Genomic DNA, 16,971 nt, shown 5'->3' with positions numbered 1-16,971 from the left:
AAATAAAAATATCTATTTTTTTCGTTCAACTGATAATGTTACTCTACGTGTCCGCTTATGTTATTGGTAAAGCATTAATAGTTATGACAAAGCTTCCAATTTAAATCTCATTAATTAGAAATTTAGAATTGAAAAGGTTTCATTGTATCGAGAGAGGACTACTTGTGCTATATAATATTTAATCATGGACCTCTTTCTGAAAACCTAGAAATACAAAATTGCCAATGTTATAATAATACATTGACTTGTAACTTTAAACATATGTTTTATACTAAAACAAAATATTGCTGGGCCTTGAAACTAATATGCAACATAGGAGTTGACTGTAACACAAAATATAATCGAAAATTTGAAATTCGATATATTCAAAAATAAGGGCATGTAGTTAATTTTTTATAAATAATGTTGGTACGCAGATATATAGATTTCCAGATGGTAGGCAACTCGAGGAAAAGTATGCCTTAGCTGTTAACTTTACTTGCCATATTAAGTTTTGCTGGTTAAACTTCCCAAGATAATTAATTTTAAGATTGCAGAGAGAGTAAATCATTGGCCAACACTGAGGTTGTGTTTGACACATCGTCAGATAATTTTAAAAAATAATCTGAATTACCTACAGAATAGAATATTATTATTAAATTATTAATAATGTTGATTACTGTATTTGGTATACGCAAGTAATGTTGCAGTGAAATTATTAAAAATCTTAACTGACATATTTGGTATGACAATCAGAATACTAGTAATGTAACATCAAATTTTCAAAATATTTTTAAATCAAATTTATTAAAAATTCATCATCTGTCTTCATTGTTCTCCATTGCTCCTCTCTCTCTCTCTCTCGTGGGATTTTTCGCAACTACATCCAAGTCGCCCTCAGCCCCACCGCCCCTCCCCCCTTTGCCACTACCTTCCTTCCCTCGCCTTCACCCCCTTCGCCACCCTCCGCTTCTCCTCCGCATCCTTCTCCTCAGGTCCCACCACCTTGGGCCTCCGACCTAACTTTGTGGATGACCTCGCCGAGGCCTTCCACACTGCCAAGATCCACTTCACCTCCGATGTCCGTCTCCCCGCACTCTGCCTCCTCAAGTGCTCCCTTGCCCTTGACCCCTCCCAGCTCGATGTCTTCTGCCCTCCGGTGGTGATGGCCGGCGTGGTGGAGTCATTGCGTGATCCAACTTCGGCTCGATCGACCGTGAAGGTGCTTCTAATGCTGCTACTGGTGGAGGTGAATCGACAGGCAGTGGTGGAGGCCGGGGCGGCAGTGGCAATGGTGGAGGTGGTGGTGATGTTTGGGCCATCTGAGGCAACTACGAAGCGAGTGCTGGCGGCCCTGGAGCTGTTGTGCACAATGGCAAAGGGGGTGGCGGAGGTGCGAGGGCATGCGCTGGCGGCGCCGGCTCTGGCCGGGGTGATGGAGAGGATGGGGGGAGGGGGCGGGGGTGCGCGATCGTGGTGCCGATGGTGATTTATGATGACAAGCGTGCGTCGTAGGTGTCGGAGGATATGGCATGGGTAATGGTGGCGACGTGCTCCTTTCCATCCAGGAAAAGAGGGATTTTTTTTTTTTTTGATGAGGACAATTCCATCCAAATATTTCATTATTAGATTATCAAATATTTGATAATTTGGAGAGCCATTCTTCCCTTAGATAATCCAGATTATCTTCTGAGAGGTAATCTGGATTGCCAAGGCAATCCAGATTGCCATCCAAAGAATGTATCAAATGTAGTAATCTGGTGAGGCTCCTTTAAATTGCCAGCGATCTGAATAGATTGCCAGCTATCAAACGCAACATAAAAAAAAATTATATCCCAGTCTTTACTTTTAACTAGCTTAGAATCCCATACGATGCATGAAATTTCAAAGTCAACTTCTTTTCATGGACCGAAGTTAGCACTTCATCAACTGAATCAATCGCATATATAATCAAACATTGCAACAATATAAACCTTCTTTAATGAATAACATTTGCACTATAATAATATAAACCTCAACTGGATCTATCATATATATTATCAAATATTTGCACTATAATATGAACCGCGAGTTTGAAATTAATACAGTATTATTATAAAACTTCAATCAAAATTTTAATAAATAATTTATAAATACATTCAATCAAAATTCTCAATAAATAAGTTTAAATGCACTGCCACCATCTCTTCTGCCCCACTTCATGATAAAGCAAAAGCAGGAAAAAAAGCAAGAGAAAAAAAAGCAAAAAAAAAATAATAGAGAAAAGAAGAGGGAAAAGAGAGAATACGTTATAAAACCGCTTCATAAATTTATTATTTCTTATTTTTTTTATTATTTTTAAATCTTTTCATCTCTTTTTCTTCTTCAATCCTCTCCTCACGTACCCCCTCATTTAGTTAAAAAAATAAAAAAATTCACTCATAGATGGAGTGGGGTCCAACCTGCTCTCTCCAAATCGAGTCACGCGATCCGCTCACTTGCGGCTCCCTCCAACTTTCCCCAAAGCTCTCATCTCCTCGTACTCCCTAGCCCTCCCACACATCCCCTCCGCCTCCTCCCCTTTCCCCATTATCCTCCCTGCCGCTGCCCCTATCTTCGTCGCCCCCACGATCCAGTTCTCCTCCATTGCTGTGCCCCATCGCTGGCACCGGCCGCGCGGTGCCTTCACCTCCAGATAGGACGCTTCATCGTTGAGGATCTCATCACCAGTGGTGCCTCCGTCCTCGAGACCGTCGCCCCGCTCCATGCCAAGAGCCTCGAGGTGCGCGATGCCATCATTCCGATCTCTGGGATAGAGATCGGGACTCGGAAGGAGACGACTCATCTGACTTCGCTCTTCCTTCTCTTCCTCTCCGCACCTCTCCGAACAGAGGAGGGCGATTTTTTTTTTTTTTTTTTGCCGAACGGCTTCTTCTCCTTCGTCTTAAAAATTTACATATTTATACAAAAAATATTAGAATTATATGCAGATATTCATACAAATTACAGCAAAAAAAAAAAAAAAGAAAAGAAAAACTTTCACATAGCAGAATAAATTAGGATAAAAATGATCAGAAAAACCACTATTGGGGGGTTAGAATGGTGAGAATGGCCCTCGGAGAGGTTATAGATGGACAGAATGGTGCAGGTTACAATTCCAGCGTATGTAATCTTCTCCCGTTTCACAGTCTCATCTGAAGAAATGGAACAAAAAACCATGATATCAAACAACCCAAACCTAAGCCTTAATACTATAATCCAGAAGCAGGAGAATAAAAGAAGAAGAAGAAGAAAGAGATCGGGATCGGAGAAACAAACAGGCATCGCCATGGTGAGCGGAGGCGGAGAAGCTTTGCTTGTTGGGAATAACAGGATGGGAACCGCTCTTCGCACCTCTGTGAAAGACAGCCGTCGCTCGGAGCCCCGATCTCGACATTGATATCGTAGCGGAGAAGCTCTACTTGTTGGGAATAATGGGACAGGAGCCGCTCTTCGCACCTCCACGAAAGGCGGCGGTGGCTGCCGCTCGGAGCCCCAATCTCGCCAGCCCTTAGAGAGGTTATAGATGGACAGAATGGTGCAGGTTACAATTCCAGCGTATGTAATCTTCTCCCATTTCACGATCTCATCTGAAGAAATGGAACAAAAAGCCATGATATCAAACAACCCAAATCTAGACCTTAATACTAGCTATAATCGAGAAGCAGAAGAATAAAAGAAGAAGAAGAAGAAAGAGATCGGGATCGGGGAAACAAACAGGCATCGCCGTGGTGAGCGGAGGCGGAGAAGCTTTGCTTGTTGGGAATAACAGGATGGGAACCGCTCTTCGCACCTCTGCGAAAAACAGCCGTCGCTCGGAGCCCCGATCTCGACATTGATATCGTGGCGGATCCAAATAATGTTTGTGCACTGCAACACGAACCTTAGTAAGGCTCCATCAATATATAGACCTTGATAAAATCATTAGTGTCGACATTAGAGACATCCTTGTATATTCTATAGCCAAAATACCCTTCGGGTGAAATTTTATCCTCTCAGGGGTGGGACCACCACCCTCTCTCCTAAGTCCTATCCTAAACTCTTCCACCTTTTGCCTCAATCCCACCCTTTCAATCATTGACCAGAAGCTGCCAAGGCCATCAAAACAGGGTTGAGCAGCCAAATCTATGTCTATCTAAGCGAACATGGAGTTCGATCTCGAGGCTGCCATTCCACCACTCAATCCATATTAAGCAGTTCCTAGTCATTGATGTCACCATGCATGACAGTTCGCATGCATCTCTTTAGGCCCTTGCAACCACTGCCGCTAGTTCCTGTACGAGCTCCATGGCGTCCAGCAGCCTTGGCTTTGCCTTCTGCCTTCTCTCCCTTGCTAGCTGGCTCCCTCCTTTACGGAGATTGTATCCTCCTCAAGTTGGTGGTGTACAAACCAAGCTTGGGACTGGTGAAGATGATGGTGCAGGCCAGCGTCCATGGAGGTGGGAAGCAATAATGGAAGGAAGGAGTACAATCATGCCGCCGTTATTGTCACCATCACTACCAATAACGCGATCACTAGATGGATTGGAGAAGCAACCAATGAAGTGGAAGCAGGAGCCAGCAAGACTGATAGAGGGGATGGTACGGAGTTGCCGGAGGGGGCCGCCGCCACCATGGTGGGAGGACTCCGATGAGGGGTTAGCTAAAGGTAGGCCTAGATTGGCTAAGTACCTATTCATGTGTTCGATCTGATGTTATGAAAAGGATGTTAATATCATAGTGCTCTTCCTTATTTATCAGGCCTCTCCTTAGCATTTAAAATTTTATTAAACAAATAAGCCATCCAAGTTATTTTAATATTACTTTTATAGACTATCTTACCTCATGTATATGATCAGTTATATTTTATGATATAAAATATTGGACAGTTATAGAACAACATATACACAAAATATTTATGATGAAAATTAGAATATTAATGTGGATGTATAGTAAAATATATAAAAAAAAAAAACTAAAGTCATTCATAAAAATATTGAGGTAGCACCAATTAAAGATAAATTGGGATAACAATTTATAATTTGGATATATACAAAGTGGAGGTCGAAAGATGCTCTAGCATGAAATAGTGATTTGACATATATAAATGGATTAAGAGGGATAGAGATAAATTGAAAATTATATTGAATAAATTGTAAAGAAGATCTTGATGTCCCAATATTTTTCAAAATGTATAGTCTTAAACCAAGCAAAATGAAGGAAAAAAAGTCATGTAATTGACTCCAACTAGTTTGAAATTAATATTTAATTAAATTGAGCTTAATATAATATGGTAAGCAAGGATATATTGGGTGATTAATGCATAGTTCATATAATTGTGGAAATCCTTAGCCACTTTCATCCAAATATAGTCGTTACATAAAGGCATTTGGATCCATGCATGCAAAAAAATCTCAAACTATATGTTTTGGTTAACCGAATACCAATCAAATAGCATTTTATCCAATCTTTCAGTGGTGGCCATGGATGGCCTTCTTTGACCACCTCCCATTAGCTATCGAAGATCCAGACACAACCTTAGGGTGAAGCGAAAAGTTGGTTTTCTAGATAATAATGGTCCTCAAATTTTATTATATAGAAGGAGCATATATAATATTGGAGGTGGAAAGAGAGGTGGAGTTGCTTGGGGGTTGGAGACACTGTTTTGCCGGTAAGACTCGAGACCCATGACTATGGGAGAAAAATACTAATTTCTCATCCATTGCTTTCTATTATTTTTTTTTTCGGTTATTTTATTTATGTCAATGCAAAATTGTATATCTAGCCCTAGATTTATGTGCCACTTTATATGTAATCCCTTGTGAGCATTTATAAAACAAATATATTATGATCAAGAAAAGATCTTAATTTACTTGTGCAAAAAAAACAAAAAAAAAAACTTAATTGTATTAAACATAATATACTCCATAAAGGGTCTCGATTTGGTTGATGTCAACCCCAAAGTTAGGAGGGTACAGATAGAAAAGAATTAGTCGCTACTATTTACCCTCGCTTAAAAGTGTACTGGCACGTAGTAAGATGAGAGTGGGGGTTTAATTGCCCAAATCGTTTTCGATTGAGGACTACATTTCAATTCATCCATCTCGTGATTGCTCTTCTCCACCTCGAGATGATGGACTCCTGCCACCACAACCCCGAAATGTTCCCCCGCGGTCAAACGTCTACCACCAGTGGACCCCTTCCGATCACCATAATCGTCCCCGTCCACTTGGGAACCCAAGGTCCTGATTTTCCTGTGAAAGTTTCGAGTTCGTGATGTGTTCTTCTTTGACAACGTCGGATCAGAAGAGCGAGTCCCACAAATAGCCACCAGTGGTGCACCACGAGAACCAGACGGTCCTGATTTATTATGTCCGACTCGTGGCCAGATCTCAGTGTTCTTAGAAGATATCCGGAAACGTGGCGCGACGCCGTACATCGAACCGCTCGGACAAATACGTTTGGTATCGGCCAAATTACCAAAATGCCCCTTTCCTATGGCAGAGCGCGACACCAGTCCGCGCTCCGCGCGTTAAGGCGAGGGATTGACATCTTCCACGAAATCCGTACTATTTCCATTTAGAAAACAAAAAAAAGAGGCCCTCCGACATGTGGACCCCACTTCCGGGTCCAAAAATGGTGGGGGTTGTATCTTTCGCCGCGATCTGTGCAGGCTGATGAACGAGTTTGGAGTGCTTCAGCGCTGTGTGCACGCGATACACCGAACGACTTCGCGAAAGAAAATCCAGACAAACCGAATATCATCACCGTTCAATCAGGGGACAAACGATCCGAATTCCCAATTTCCTCTGTTGACTTCGAAATGGAGACACAGATCAGACGGTGGATCTCAAAAGTTCTGCCTGTCTAACGCTGATACTGTTACGTTGGGTTCGTTGTTTTAATTTCGTTTAGTCATAACAATAGCCGTCAGCAGTATAAAAATATGAAATATGAGGGCAAGAATATCAGTTTTCTTGCTGAGCTATGAACAAGAAGAGGAGAAGTTCTTTTAATCGCTTCCTGGCTATTAAATGTATGTGTTCCATGGAGGTCGAAAGCTGATGAAATATTCGGAAATCAGAGGAAGAAACCCCGAATATATATTTTTTTTAAAAAAAAGTAAAATAGAGGAGGAAACGAGTGAAAGAAATTGATCGGATTCCTCCCGCGAATTGGCGTTAAATGGCCGAGTTTCTTGATTATTATGGTGAGCCCGATCTCCGATCCCCGATCCCCGATCTCTCTCTCTCTCTCTCTCTCTCTCTCTCTCTCTAGTTTTTTACTTTCTGTGTTTAGATTGATGAGAACCTCTCTATGTTTAGTATTTTTGTCTCGGGGATGAATTCTTGTCGAGATTTTGCTTTCTTTTCAGGACTGTATGGTTTGGTGGTAGCATCTATTCTTGGATTGATGAGACATTTTCGGGATTTTCTTGTAGTAGTATTTGTTATTTTGATGACTGGTGTCTAATTTCATGTATCAAAACGTGGATTAGACCTGGGTTTCGATTAATATACCATCTCCTTTTGGATTTAATTGCTGTATTTTGGGCTGTCTGGAGTTTTGATTGTCTTTTACTAGTTCATGTGTGGAAGTTTAGTTCTTCTTGTTCAATCTAGTTGGATTGCAGTAGTTTTTGAGCATTTGACAAATGCTTCTACTGCTAGCTCGAGAGAAATTTTGCTGCCACTAATGTTTAGGTATTATTCTTTTGTGTCTATGGATTATTTCTTACTATCTGATTTATGAGTTGGGTTCTCTACTGCATATACTAGTTCAAATATTGGACAATTTGGTGATGACTAGTTAGCAAAGCAGTACATTTCCCCATTCAGATGATTTGGCACTAAAAAACACTAAATTGGGTACTTGTTTCAGTGCTCTGAGGTGCTAATTTACATCACGTTGAGTTGTTACTGTCGCAAACTTATAGCAGCATCAGGAAGAATAGTAGTTTAGTGCACTACCTGTTTTAATTGATAATTTGATGCTTCTATCATTCGCCCTAGCATGGGAACCCTGCAATGTTTATTCTATAGCAACAAGAAAGCCTTATTATAACTCGTGCATTGATCCCTTTCTTAATTTTGTGGGCATTTGGGTGGATGCTTTTTAAGAGTATATTTTAACTGAAAGATCTACATACCAATAATAAAAAAAAAAAATACTTGAAGAAAGTCTGCATGCATTGTATGAAACTTGTCATTCTGCTTTTAGTGCACTTTTAGGGCTATCAAGCATTCGGGAGGTGGGCCATTGATAATGCATTCTCATTGCTGGATATTATGTTCTTCATTAATGCATTAATTTGACTATCATGTCAGCCCCCTTCCTGTACTTTGTTTCTTTCATATGTCTGCGACACAATGAGTGAGGAGAGATCATCATCTGAACCATTTGAAGCTTCAAATAATTACTCATTTGATGCATTTAATTTCTTCATTTCTAAGCTGCTTAACGCTTTATGAATTTATTTTGCAGGATGGGTTACTCTTGATATGTTTCGATTTTTAGAAGAGAAAAAAGAAGAATATATCCATTTTGGGTTCATGGTTCACTTGATACAATTCGTTGAGATTTGATTCCCAATACTGAAAATTATCTCCATTTTTCTGTAAAATGAAAGTGGCTTTTCCCCTTATCTTTTGGAGTTTAAGCGGTGTTATCAGAAAGAAGATCCTGTAGCTGTCACAAAGAATGGCTGGCAAAGCACTGGCAAGCGGGCATCTTGCTATCTTCCTATGCTACTTCCCAACTCAAGTCTGTTAGTTGAGTTTTATGGCTCTTCCTTTTCTTGAACCACAAAGTGAAGTTGTTCAAACCGATAGACATCCTTTGCTGATGGAGCGGCCCGCCAGCAGTAATGCACACGAACATGCCATTAGTATAACAAGGGGTGATGTTGCTTCCACATCAGTCTCTCATGATGGTGATCACAATGACTCGGGTGAATTGCATTATGAAGATGGACCTCCAACGAGATCACAAGCTCCAACTTCTAGATCATCTTCATCTTTACCCACTGTATCAAATTCTAGGAATGTTTCTTTAATCAGAAGGGGTGATCATCATGGTCGCCGGCACAGAAGCCCATTAAATTCTGGTTTATGGATTTCAATTGAGTTTATTGTGAATGTGAGCCAAATTATAGCAGCTGTCGTTGTTCTTTCCTTGTCAAGGCATGAGCATCCTCAAGCTCCATTGTTTGCATGGATTATGGGCTATACTGCAGGATGTATTGCTACTCTACCTCATCTTTATTGGCGCTACACTCATTGTAACAATCAAGGCTCTGAGCAAGAAACGGAACATTCACATCAGAGTTCTTCTCAAAATAACCTTCCTGGGTCAACTTCATACACTACCATTTCTTTTAATCAAGCCTTGGAAGGAGAAAACCACCATAGTGCTGGAGCAGTCTTGCGATTTGCACAAAACTGGATAACTTCTAGCCCAAGGTATCATTCATCATGCAATTATTATAACAAGCTGATTCTTGAAATCATTTTCTTTGTTCTTTTTATCATTACTAGTATAGAGCTTATTCTTTTAGGTAAACCTTTATGAATTAACTCTGTTTAATATATTTACTCATGTTGTAACTTCGGTTATATGCATGCAATGCCAATACTGCTAAATATGATTTTATTGCTGGATCAGGCTATATGATCATTTGAAATTCTTGTGGCTACCATGATTTGTGCAAAATGTCTATGAACAGCATACAGTAGTATCGAGTATTTATGATAACATTGGGTCTCTTAAGGATTTTTGGAATTGTCTAAATAGTTATGTCTCTTTGGGCAAGAGGGATGGATGCATTTTGCAAGAACATGGAAAACAGATGTAAAAGTTGATTTTTGCTGAATACACACTGCTTTCAGTGAGATTTGAGTGGATGCTATTGCAAATGGGTTTTATCTGTGCTATATATATGAGCCAAATGCTCAGCATGATGGGACATTTGTGCTTGAGGTTTGTGTTTCTCATTATCCTTGCATAAAACACTCTTCTCTTGGCTAATATGCCCCTCCATCTTTACTTTATAGTAAATATCTGAAAAAGATAAAGAAGTGCATATACTTAAATAAGTATATTTATCAAGTCTTCCCATAACCTTACCATCCAGCCTTTACCAACTATTCGTGATCGATCCATTTCATAATTTGACACTAAACCTCAACCTTTCCCATCCGGGCTTGGGACCAGCCATGGCAATATTTTTGATGGGATGACATCCATCAATCAAATGCTCCTTCCTCTCGACTTTATCACATGCAACTCACAAGCCTAGAATAAAATATGAAGCAAAACTCTATATGATTTTTTGTTTTTTCTTTCCCTTTCTTTTCTGTCCAATGCCCCAACTATATTGCCTTTTTTGGCTTTCATTGAAGCTATGTTCTTCTTCTTATTAGTGTAAGCTAGCTGGATTAAGGCTTATACATTTTGGGGAATAAATTGTCATATTAGAAAGGCTTTAGTTGGACTTGTTGGATGTTAGATTTTTTTCCTTTTCAAAGAATTTGGTAGACCTGGAAAGTTGCCAATTGGCTTGGGTATGTGCAGGTGCATGAGCTGAAACGTCTGTTTGCCATCCAAGTCAATTGTCTAATTTGGTTATCATGATGTACACATCCTAAAACACCTGAGGAATAAATTTCATTTCATTTACTTCAATACTATAAACCACATGCTATCTTTTGATGGGAGTTCGTGTAATTTACTCCCATTTTATGACCACTTTAAGAAGTACCCATTAGATTTATTTTTGTTTTCCTTCTTTTTGTCTTTAAAAAAGTTTAGCCCAAAATGAACACTCTGAACCATCAAGTTGGATCATGTGCTTGGTTTTTTGGCATTAAGACATACATAAAAAAAAAAAAATTACCCCTTAAATTTGGGGATGTACTGCAGTTTATTAGTATTTTCTAAATTAACATATTGCCGATGATCGGGGAAGTTTTTTTTAAAAAAAAGAAAAAGAGTAGAAGGACTTTCCTGACAGGACAAATGTTCTCTGATGGCTTAGAAATTCAGTGCAGGCTTCATAATTTTTTTGACATGTTTTAAATTTGTGATTGTAAAGGTATGCAAATTACAGTTGAAAGAAAGAATTTATAGTAATCTTCAAATAGAATTTCTTGTGTTGCCATCTATGATTTTGATGACATTGAAACAAATATGAAGTTACTAGATAAACTTTCAAGCATATTGAAACTTATAAGTACATATTTTGTTTTAAAATATCGTGTGCTTAACAGGCTCAGTGCACTGGTTGACCATTATAAGATGGCTTTGGATTGTTTTTTTGCTGTGTGGTTTGTTGTTGGCAATGTCTGGATATTTGGTGGGCACTCATCTTCATCTGGTTCTCCCATCTTGTACTGGTATATCCATAATTGCTTTAATTTTTTTCCCACTTCATTCACATCGTGATGCACCCTGATATACTCCTTGCTCTCTCTAGGTTATGTATAGCTTTCCTCACATTCAGCTGTATTGGGTATGCAATGCCATTTATCCTTTGTGCCATGATCTGCTGCTGTTTGCCTTGCATAATATCTATTCTGGGCTTTCAAGAGGATTTGGGACAGACTGGAGGAGCTACCACTGAGGCGATTAATACACTGCCAACCTATAAGTTTAGGGCAGAGAGAAGCCGAATCAGAGGAGCTGAAACTAACTCAGAGAACATATGTAATGGTGGGACAGTTGCTTCTGGTACTGACAGGGAGCGAATTATTTCTCCTGAGGATGCTGTGAGTTTTTATATTTCATCATTAATTATAGTTACTATACAAAATCATTGACCTTTAATTCTAATCTGGGTTGTTGTAGCAGTTGTTTTTCATGAGAAAATGGAAAGCAACTGCTTGGGCATGGTGTTAAGCACAGAATTTAGGGGAAATTAATTTTGGTTGTCTTTGTTTCTTTTGAAACTGAAAAGATGCATACATCTGATTATTGAGGTGTACGATAGGTTGGCATCATGTAAGAAGTTTATTTTTGGTGCAAGCTTTCTTCTTATAAAAGTTACCGTCGTTGTTACCTGGAGAATTCTTGTTATTTTTTTGAAAGAATAGTAATGATGTGGCATGTTATGTCTTGAGTTAATTTGAAGTAGTTGCTTTCCTAATGAGGTATATTATTTTGGACTAGGAGATCAAAATTAGCAGATTCGATATTATTACGAAATGATACTGGAAGTGTGGGGAGGTGGATGAACATAACTTTTTGTTATAGTTAGTGCCCACTTCAGAGGGAGCTTGGTAGAGGCAAAGATAAGTTAATAACTGGTGTTCAATTGCTTGTTCTTGGGTTCAGAAGCAATGTGTCAACATTAATGTTTAAGCCATTACTCCACATGTTACATTATAAAAAATTGCATACACAAAGTAGCATTTAAGTCGCTGCTGGTTTTCCAAGTGTTATAAGATGGTTTGCTGTCTTAGACGTTGTAAAAGCTAATGGGGTTTAAGGATGCAAGAATATCTAGAGCTTCCGATAGCTTCTTATTTCTAGTAGTAAAATATATAGCAGATTCTGTTAGAAGTGTATGGCATTTAGTTTAGCTGAAGCATTCTTGTTTAAGTAAAGTGCAAAGCTTTTAGTTCTTCCTTTATCAGGGCAACATCAATATTGCTAAAAGTTCTATTATTTACTCATGCTAAGGATGGAGATTCTTACAACCGATCACTGATACAATTCATTTCACTTGTGGATTCTCCTTGTCTTTGCAAAATTGCAAAATGGTGCATCATGTATTTTTCCATTAGCCTTACTTGATTGAGATTTGGATTTATTATTTTTCTTTTTTTATGGAAGACAATAATTATGAGGATCTGTATGGATGTATATTTAATCTCATATCAGTTATTTGTGGGGAAGATCTTGGATACTTATACAGAGTCAAGGAACCGAAATAATATCCTTCGGCTAGCTTTTCTGGGTGAGATCCTAGATTATTACAAATGGTATCGGAGAAGATTCAACTCATAGCCTATGTAGACTAGGGGATACTATAGTACGGGTTCATTGGGACTGACCACGGGCCAATCATGGTATTTATGAATGGAAACATAGATTTGGATTCTTAGCTTGATGAGGACGCCATGGCTTAAACCGGAAGAGTATGTAAGGATCTGTGTAGGCGTGTATTTAGTCCCACATCGGTTATTTGCTGGAAAGATCTTGAGTGCTTATACAGGACAAGGAACCCAAATAATATATTCCGGCTAGTCTTTTTGAGTGAGGTCCTGGGTGATTACAATAATTTTATTATTGCATTTTTGGACATTTTGCTTCGGTATTTTTTTCGAGTTGGTTTTAAAGTCTTGTTTTGAGCAAGATTGGTGTGCAAGAGTCCTAATTGTATATTGGGTTGGATGAGTTAGAAGTTACTAGATTTAATTTTTAATTGTTATTTGGAAAGATTAGATATAGCAGAATTCTAGATTGATTAGGTGTCCTTATGGAATCAATCCATGTGCAAAGAGTCCTAGGATCTTGTTAGACAATTCAAAGAGTCCGTTTTGGGCAGCAAGCATAATTTTTCACGGTTTCAGAGTCTATAAATATGGGCTGTTTTTGTTGGCCAGGTTCGGCCCTCTCTCCTTGTTCGTTTTCTTCTTCTTCATTATCATTCTCGTGATCTGTTCTTTCTTTTCTTTATTCCCTACTACTTATTCCTCTCTTATCTGTCTTAATCCGCTGCTTCTTCTTCTTCTATTGTTTCTCTTCTTCTCTGCTGCAAGTAGATCAGGCACTGTCTATAAAGATCTGTGTGCATTATTTGATCAAATCTGGTTGTAGGTTTACGTTGGATTATTCAATTAAGACTTAGAAATCCTAGGTTTGCTTCAGCTAATCCTTCCATGTGTAAGGAACCCTAAAGAAGATTTTCTTGAACATTCATCACCCCTAATTTCAAATTCTGTTGTTTGCTGTCCTGTTTTCAGATTCTGGGCAGCAAGTAATAGAAGTGTTAGCAGCCTTAATTCAGCCCTACTTTGGGGCCCTCACACCTGTTGTAGACAATATTAAAAATTGTCCTACATCACTTTTTCTTTCCCATGGCATTGCTCTGGTTGAAATTCATAGTTCCTTTTTTAGATTATATAGGTGGAATGCTGGAATAATGGCATTAGATGCATGTCTAGTAGCTATTTCAGTATCAAGATGAAGATTCAACATTGTGTCCAACTGAACTGGCAATTTAAGGAGCTCTCTCTCTCTCTCTCTCACACATTTAAAGAAATACTGTGGGAATCCTACCACCCAGGTTTGGACCCAGGACCTCTACCAGGTGGAAAAGGATGCCAACCAGCTGATACAAGTCTAGTTGTTAATGAGGTGGTACTTTTTTATTGACGTGTTATACATAGCAAAACATTGCCAGGAAAAAAGTGAGTTCTGGGGAGATGGATGATGGCCTTGACATTTTCTGTATTTGCTCGCGATGTGGAATGTGGATGGTTTTCTTATTGCATGGTTGGTATCATGACATCTTCTTATGTACATGGAACAGGAAAAGCATTAGCCTTCTTTCTCCTCCATATTCTCATGTCGTGTTGTTTTTCATTTTCCCCTTTGTTAGATGGTTTTGATATGTTTAGTCTTCATCTCCTCCATCAGTAGCTAAATATTTTTCTTGAATAAAATTGAAGCTTGTTGATCATTTTAACATTTTTAAGGAGTCCTAGACCTCTCCTTTATGTCTTTAATAGTTTGATCTGGGTGATCGTGTACAAGGCACATGCAATCAAGTAAAAAATATGACGTGTTAGTGGAAGCATTGGTTTAATTTAGGGATGATGCTGATAGGATATAACAGATGTACTGAAGTGGTATGTTGGGAAATCAATAATTATGTAAATAATTCTCAAATTTTCACATGGCATCTGCAGTTACATGTATGCAATTCTATATGTGTTACTTGAATCATTTTATTACATTTTCTTTACTTTTGCTTTGTGTTATTTCACATCTAGCAAGTCCTTTGCTTGATGGTGCACTTGTGGTCCTTCAACGGGCACATCTTATAATCAGGATTCTGTGCAAGATAATATCTAAACTGTTTTTCTGTCATGTGTTCACTTTTGATTTCTCATAACATTGAAACTTACTGTTAAATCATAATTTATTTGGTGTGTGTTGCTGCAGGTTTGCTGTATATGCCTTGCAAATTATGCAGACAATGATGAGCTCCGTGAGCTCCCTTGCTCTCACTTCTTCCACATGGTGTGTGTGGATAAATGGCTCAAAATCAATGCCCTTTGTCCCCTTTGCAAGTCTGAGGTAGGGGACACAGCACGTTCAATCTTTGGTGCACACTTTGGCTGGCGCCACACGGACAGGAGGGTGCGGAGGGGTACAGATGCCACAACATCTGCAATATAGATGGGTAAAAATTTTATTGATAGATCCCCAACTTTTGGTTGGTTGATCAGGATTGAGGTTGCTAGCCTTCTGTTTATATATATATATATATATATATATATTTGCACAGGAGTAGCCAAGCATGGATCCACTGCCTTCTTTAGGGGAAAATGGATGGTTTTATAGTCTGAAGATGTTCTTACGGTAATATGCTTCAAGGTTCCTGTTCCTCTGTTAGATATGCTGTTCTGTCTCTTTGCAGCTAAGATATTACCGGTGGATGCCATAGGTTAAGGACATGACAGTTTAGGCTTGAAAACATTGGCTATTAAAGTATATGGTGATGATCAGTTGACTACGAGTAGATGGAAAGGTAATGCAAATATTTTGGAAGATCAGGACAAATTTCTTGAGGTCCTTTGGTTGTAAGATGGCAAGATCGTGCCAACGCATTAAGCCTGATTGGAGATTGATGGCTCTTGGTGATATGCGATTGCTTCACTCTGATTGAAGAAGTAAACAGAGGATTTGATTTCTAGCAGTTCCCCACACAGTGGATCGTGGCACATGTATTGTGACTTCTATAGATGGATTAGGTCATGGAGGCATCTGGCTTTATAACACAACAGGGTACTTGACGCGTGCAGCTTGAGGGGTTCATCGTGTTACAGTGTTTGGTGCATCGCCTGTTGACAGCTTTATAAGGTTGCGCGCTGCTGAATGGTTGTTTCTGGGTGGAAGAAATGGACTAGCAGGTATATTTGACCCTCATAGAAGTTTCTGCAGGCCAGTGAGCATTTAATTTGAGAGCTTTTATTTTATATGATTAACAATAACGCTTTTAATTTAGATTAACAATAAAACTTACAATATGAAAGTTCTCCAGGTCTGCTTTCATTCATTGAGAACATTTATGACTTTCAAAGCGTTTCATCTGCTCTCGAAGTCCTATCTTCTTTCCTCTTTTTTTGATGAAATGGGAGGTTTCCCACCCAGTTTATTGAAAATAGTTAATGTACAAGAGGATTGTTGTACATATTGACTGTTTTGATCATAAGCTGAGTTGGCTTAGGCCTGAGCACGAGAAAGAAAAGGATAGAGGAGTATGTTTTTTCGTTATTTTCGGTTAGAGTAGCAGCAGCCACTTCATTTCTGTTTTCGGCTACGAATCAGTAACAGTTGGCTTTAAAAACCTCACCTTTTGTGCTGCTCCTCATCATGCTTTCGTTGATGACTTGAGTTCCTCAAGCACCCTGCACATCAGCTCCTGTAGAGGGTCTTGAATCTTTTTCTGTAAACAGACCATCTGGCTGTTTGATAATTGTAGAGAGCGTTCTAGCAATTTCATTACCGACTTGGCCTCAAATCTAAAAGCTCGGTTATTTCTGTCTTTCCATATGCTCCATATAATCATCAGGATCAAGTAGTCGCATGTTCTCGTCAATTTCTTATTCACGATTGATTTCCTCCATTTTGTCCCCATTTCTTCTACTAAGGTTGGTGTAGACTGGATTGATAATGCCCTATTTATTTTGTCCCTATACGAGGCAGGAGCAGGAGTGTTTCAAGAATAAATGATCCACTATTTCTTCTTCGTTTCCACATAATTAA

General features: G+C 39.0%; 2 protein-coding genes and 1 pseudogene across 3 annotated transcripts; 2 read left to right on the top strand and 1 right to left on the bottom strand.

The window, feature by feature from the left end:
- The first annotated feature begins 851 nt into the window (after positions 1-851).
- Positions 852-1,494, top strand: LOC105046649 (uncharacterized; annotated as a pseudogene).
- Positions 1,495-3,013: 1,519 nt separating this feature from the next.
- Positions 3,014-3,853, bottom strand: LOC105038934 (cytochrome c oxidase subunit 6a, mitochondrial-like). Its single transcript, XM_010914905.3, has 3 exons — positions 3,716-3,853; positions 3,277-3,587; positions 3,014-3,152 (listed from the first exon to the last, which is right to left on the bottom strand). Exons 1-3 carry the CDS (start codon positions 3,831-3,833, stop codon positions 3,141-3,143), a joined length of 441 nt encoding a protein of 146 aa, XP_010913207.1. The 5' UTR covers positions 3,834-3,853; the 3' UTR covers positions 3,014-3,140.
- A 3,060-nt stretch (positions 3,854-6,913) lies between these two features.
- LOC105038794 (E3 ubiquitin-protein ligase At1g63170) lies at positions 6,914-16,268 on the top strand. Of its 2 annotated transcripts, XM_010914732.2 has the most exons (5): positions 6,917-7,186; positions 8,461-9,437; positions 11,244-11,369; positions 11,450-11,741; positions 15,145-16,268. In XM_010914732.2, the coding sequence occupies exons 2-5, from the start codon at positions 8,758-8,760 to the stop codon at positions 15,379-15,381; spliced, it is 1,335 nt and encodes a 444-aa protein (XP_010913034.1). In that variant the 5' UTR covers positions 6,917-7,186; positions 8,461-8,757; the 3' UTR covers positions 15,382-16,268. The 2 variants fall into 2 exon arrangements, with proteins under 2 accessions (XP_010913106.1, XP_010913034.1); XM_010914804.2 differs by lacking the exon at positions 11,244-11,369 and having other exon boundaries at positions 6,914-7,186.
- The last annotated feature ends 703 nt before the right edge of the window (positions 16,269-16,971 follow it).

The sequence above is a fragment of the Elaeis guineensis genome, chromosome 2 (assembly GCF_000442705.2).
Source record: "Elaeis guineensis isolate ETL-2024a chromosome 2, EG11, whole genome shotgun sequence".
Taxonomy (NCBI): domain Eukaryota; kingdom Viridiplantae; phylum Streptophyta; class Magnoliopsida; order Arecales; family Arecaceae; genus Elaeis; species Elaeis guineensis.
Note: the sequence above shows the minus strand (reverse complement) of the source record. Positions and strands in the feature narration are given on the sequence as shown.

What these genes read in the sequence shown, in the direction of transcription:
- LOC105038934 (XM_010914905.3), bottom strand. Translation starts at nt 3,833, where the DNA reads ATGTCGAGATCGGGGCTCCGAGCGACGGCTGTTTTTCGCAGAGGTGCG. An exon ending in CGCTCACCACGGCGATGCCT is followed by an intron (nt 3,588 to 3,715) that starts GTTTGTTTCCCC and finishes CCATTTCTTCAG; the next exon opens with ATGAGATCGTGAAATGGGAG.
- LOC105038794 (XM_010914732.2), top strand. Translation starts at nt 8,758, where the DNA reads ATGGCTCTTCCTTTTCTTGAACCACAAAGTGAAGTTGTTCAAACCGAT. An exon ending in TGGATAACTTCTAGCCCAAG is followed by an intron (nt 9,438 to 11,243) that starts GTATCATTCATC and finishes TGTGCTTAACAG; the next exon opens with GCTCAGTGCACTGGTTGACC. An exon ending in GGTTCTCCCATCTTGTACTG is followed by an intron (nt 11,370 to 11,449) that starts GTATATCCATAA and finishes TGCTCTCTCTAG; the next exon opens with GTTATGTATAGCTTTCCTCA.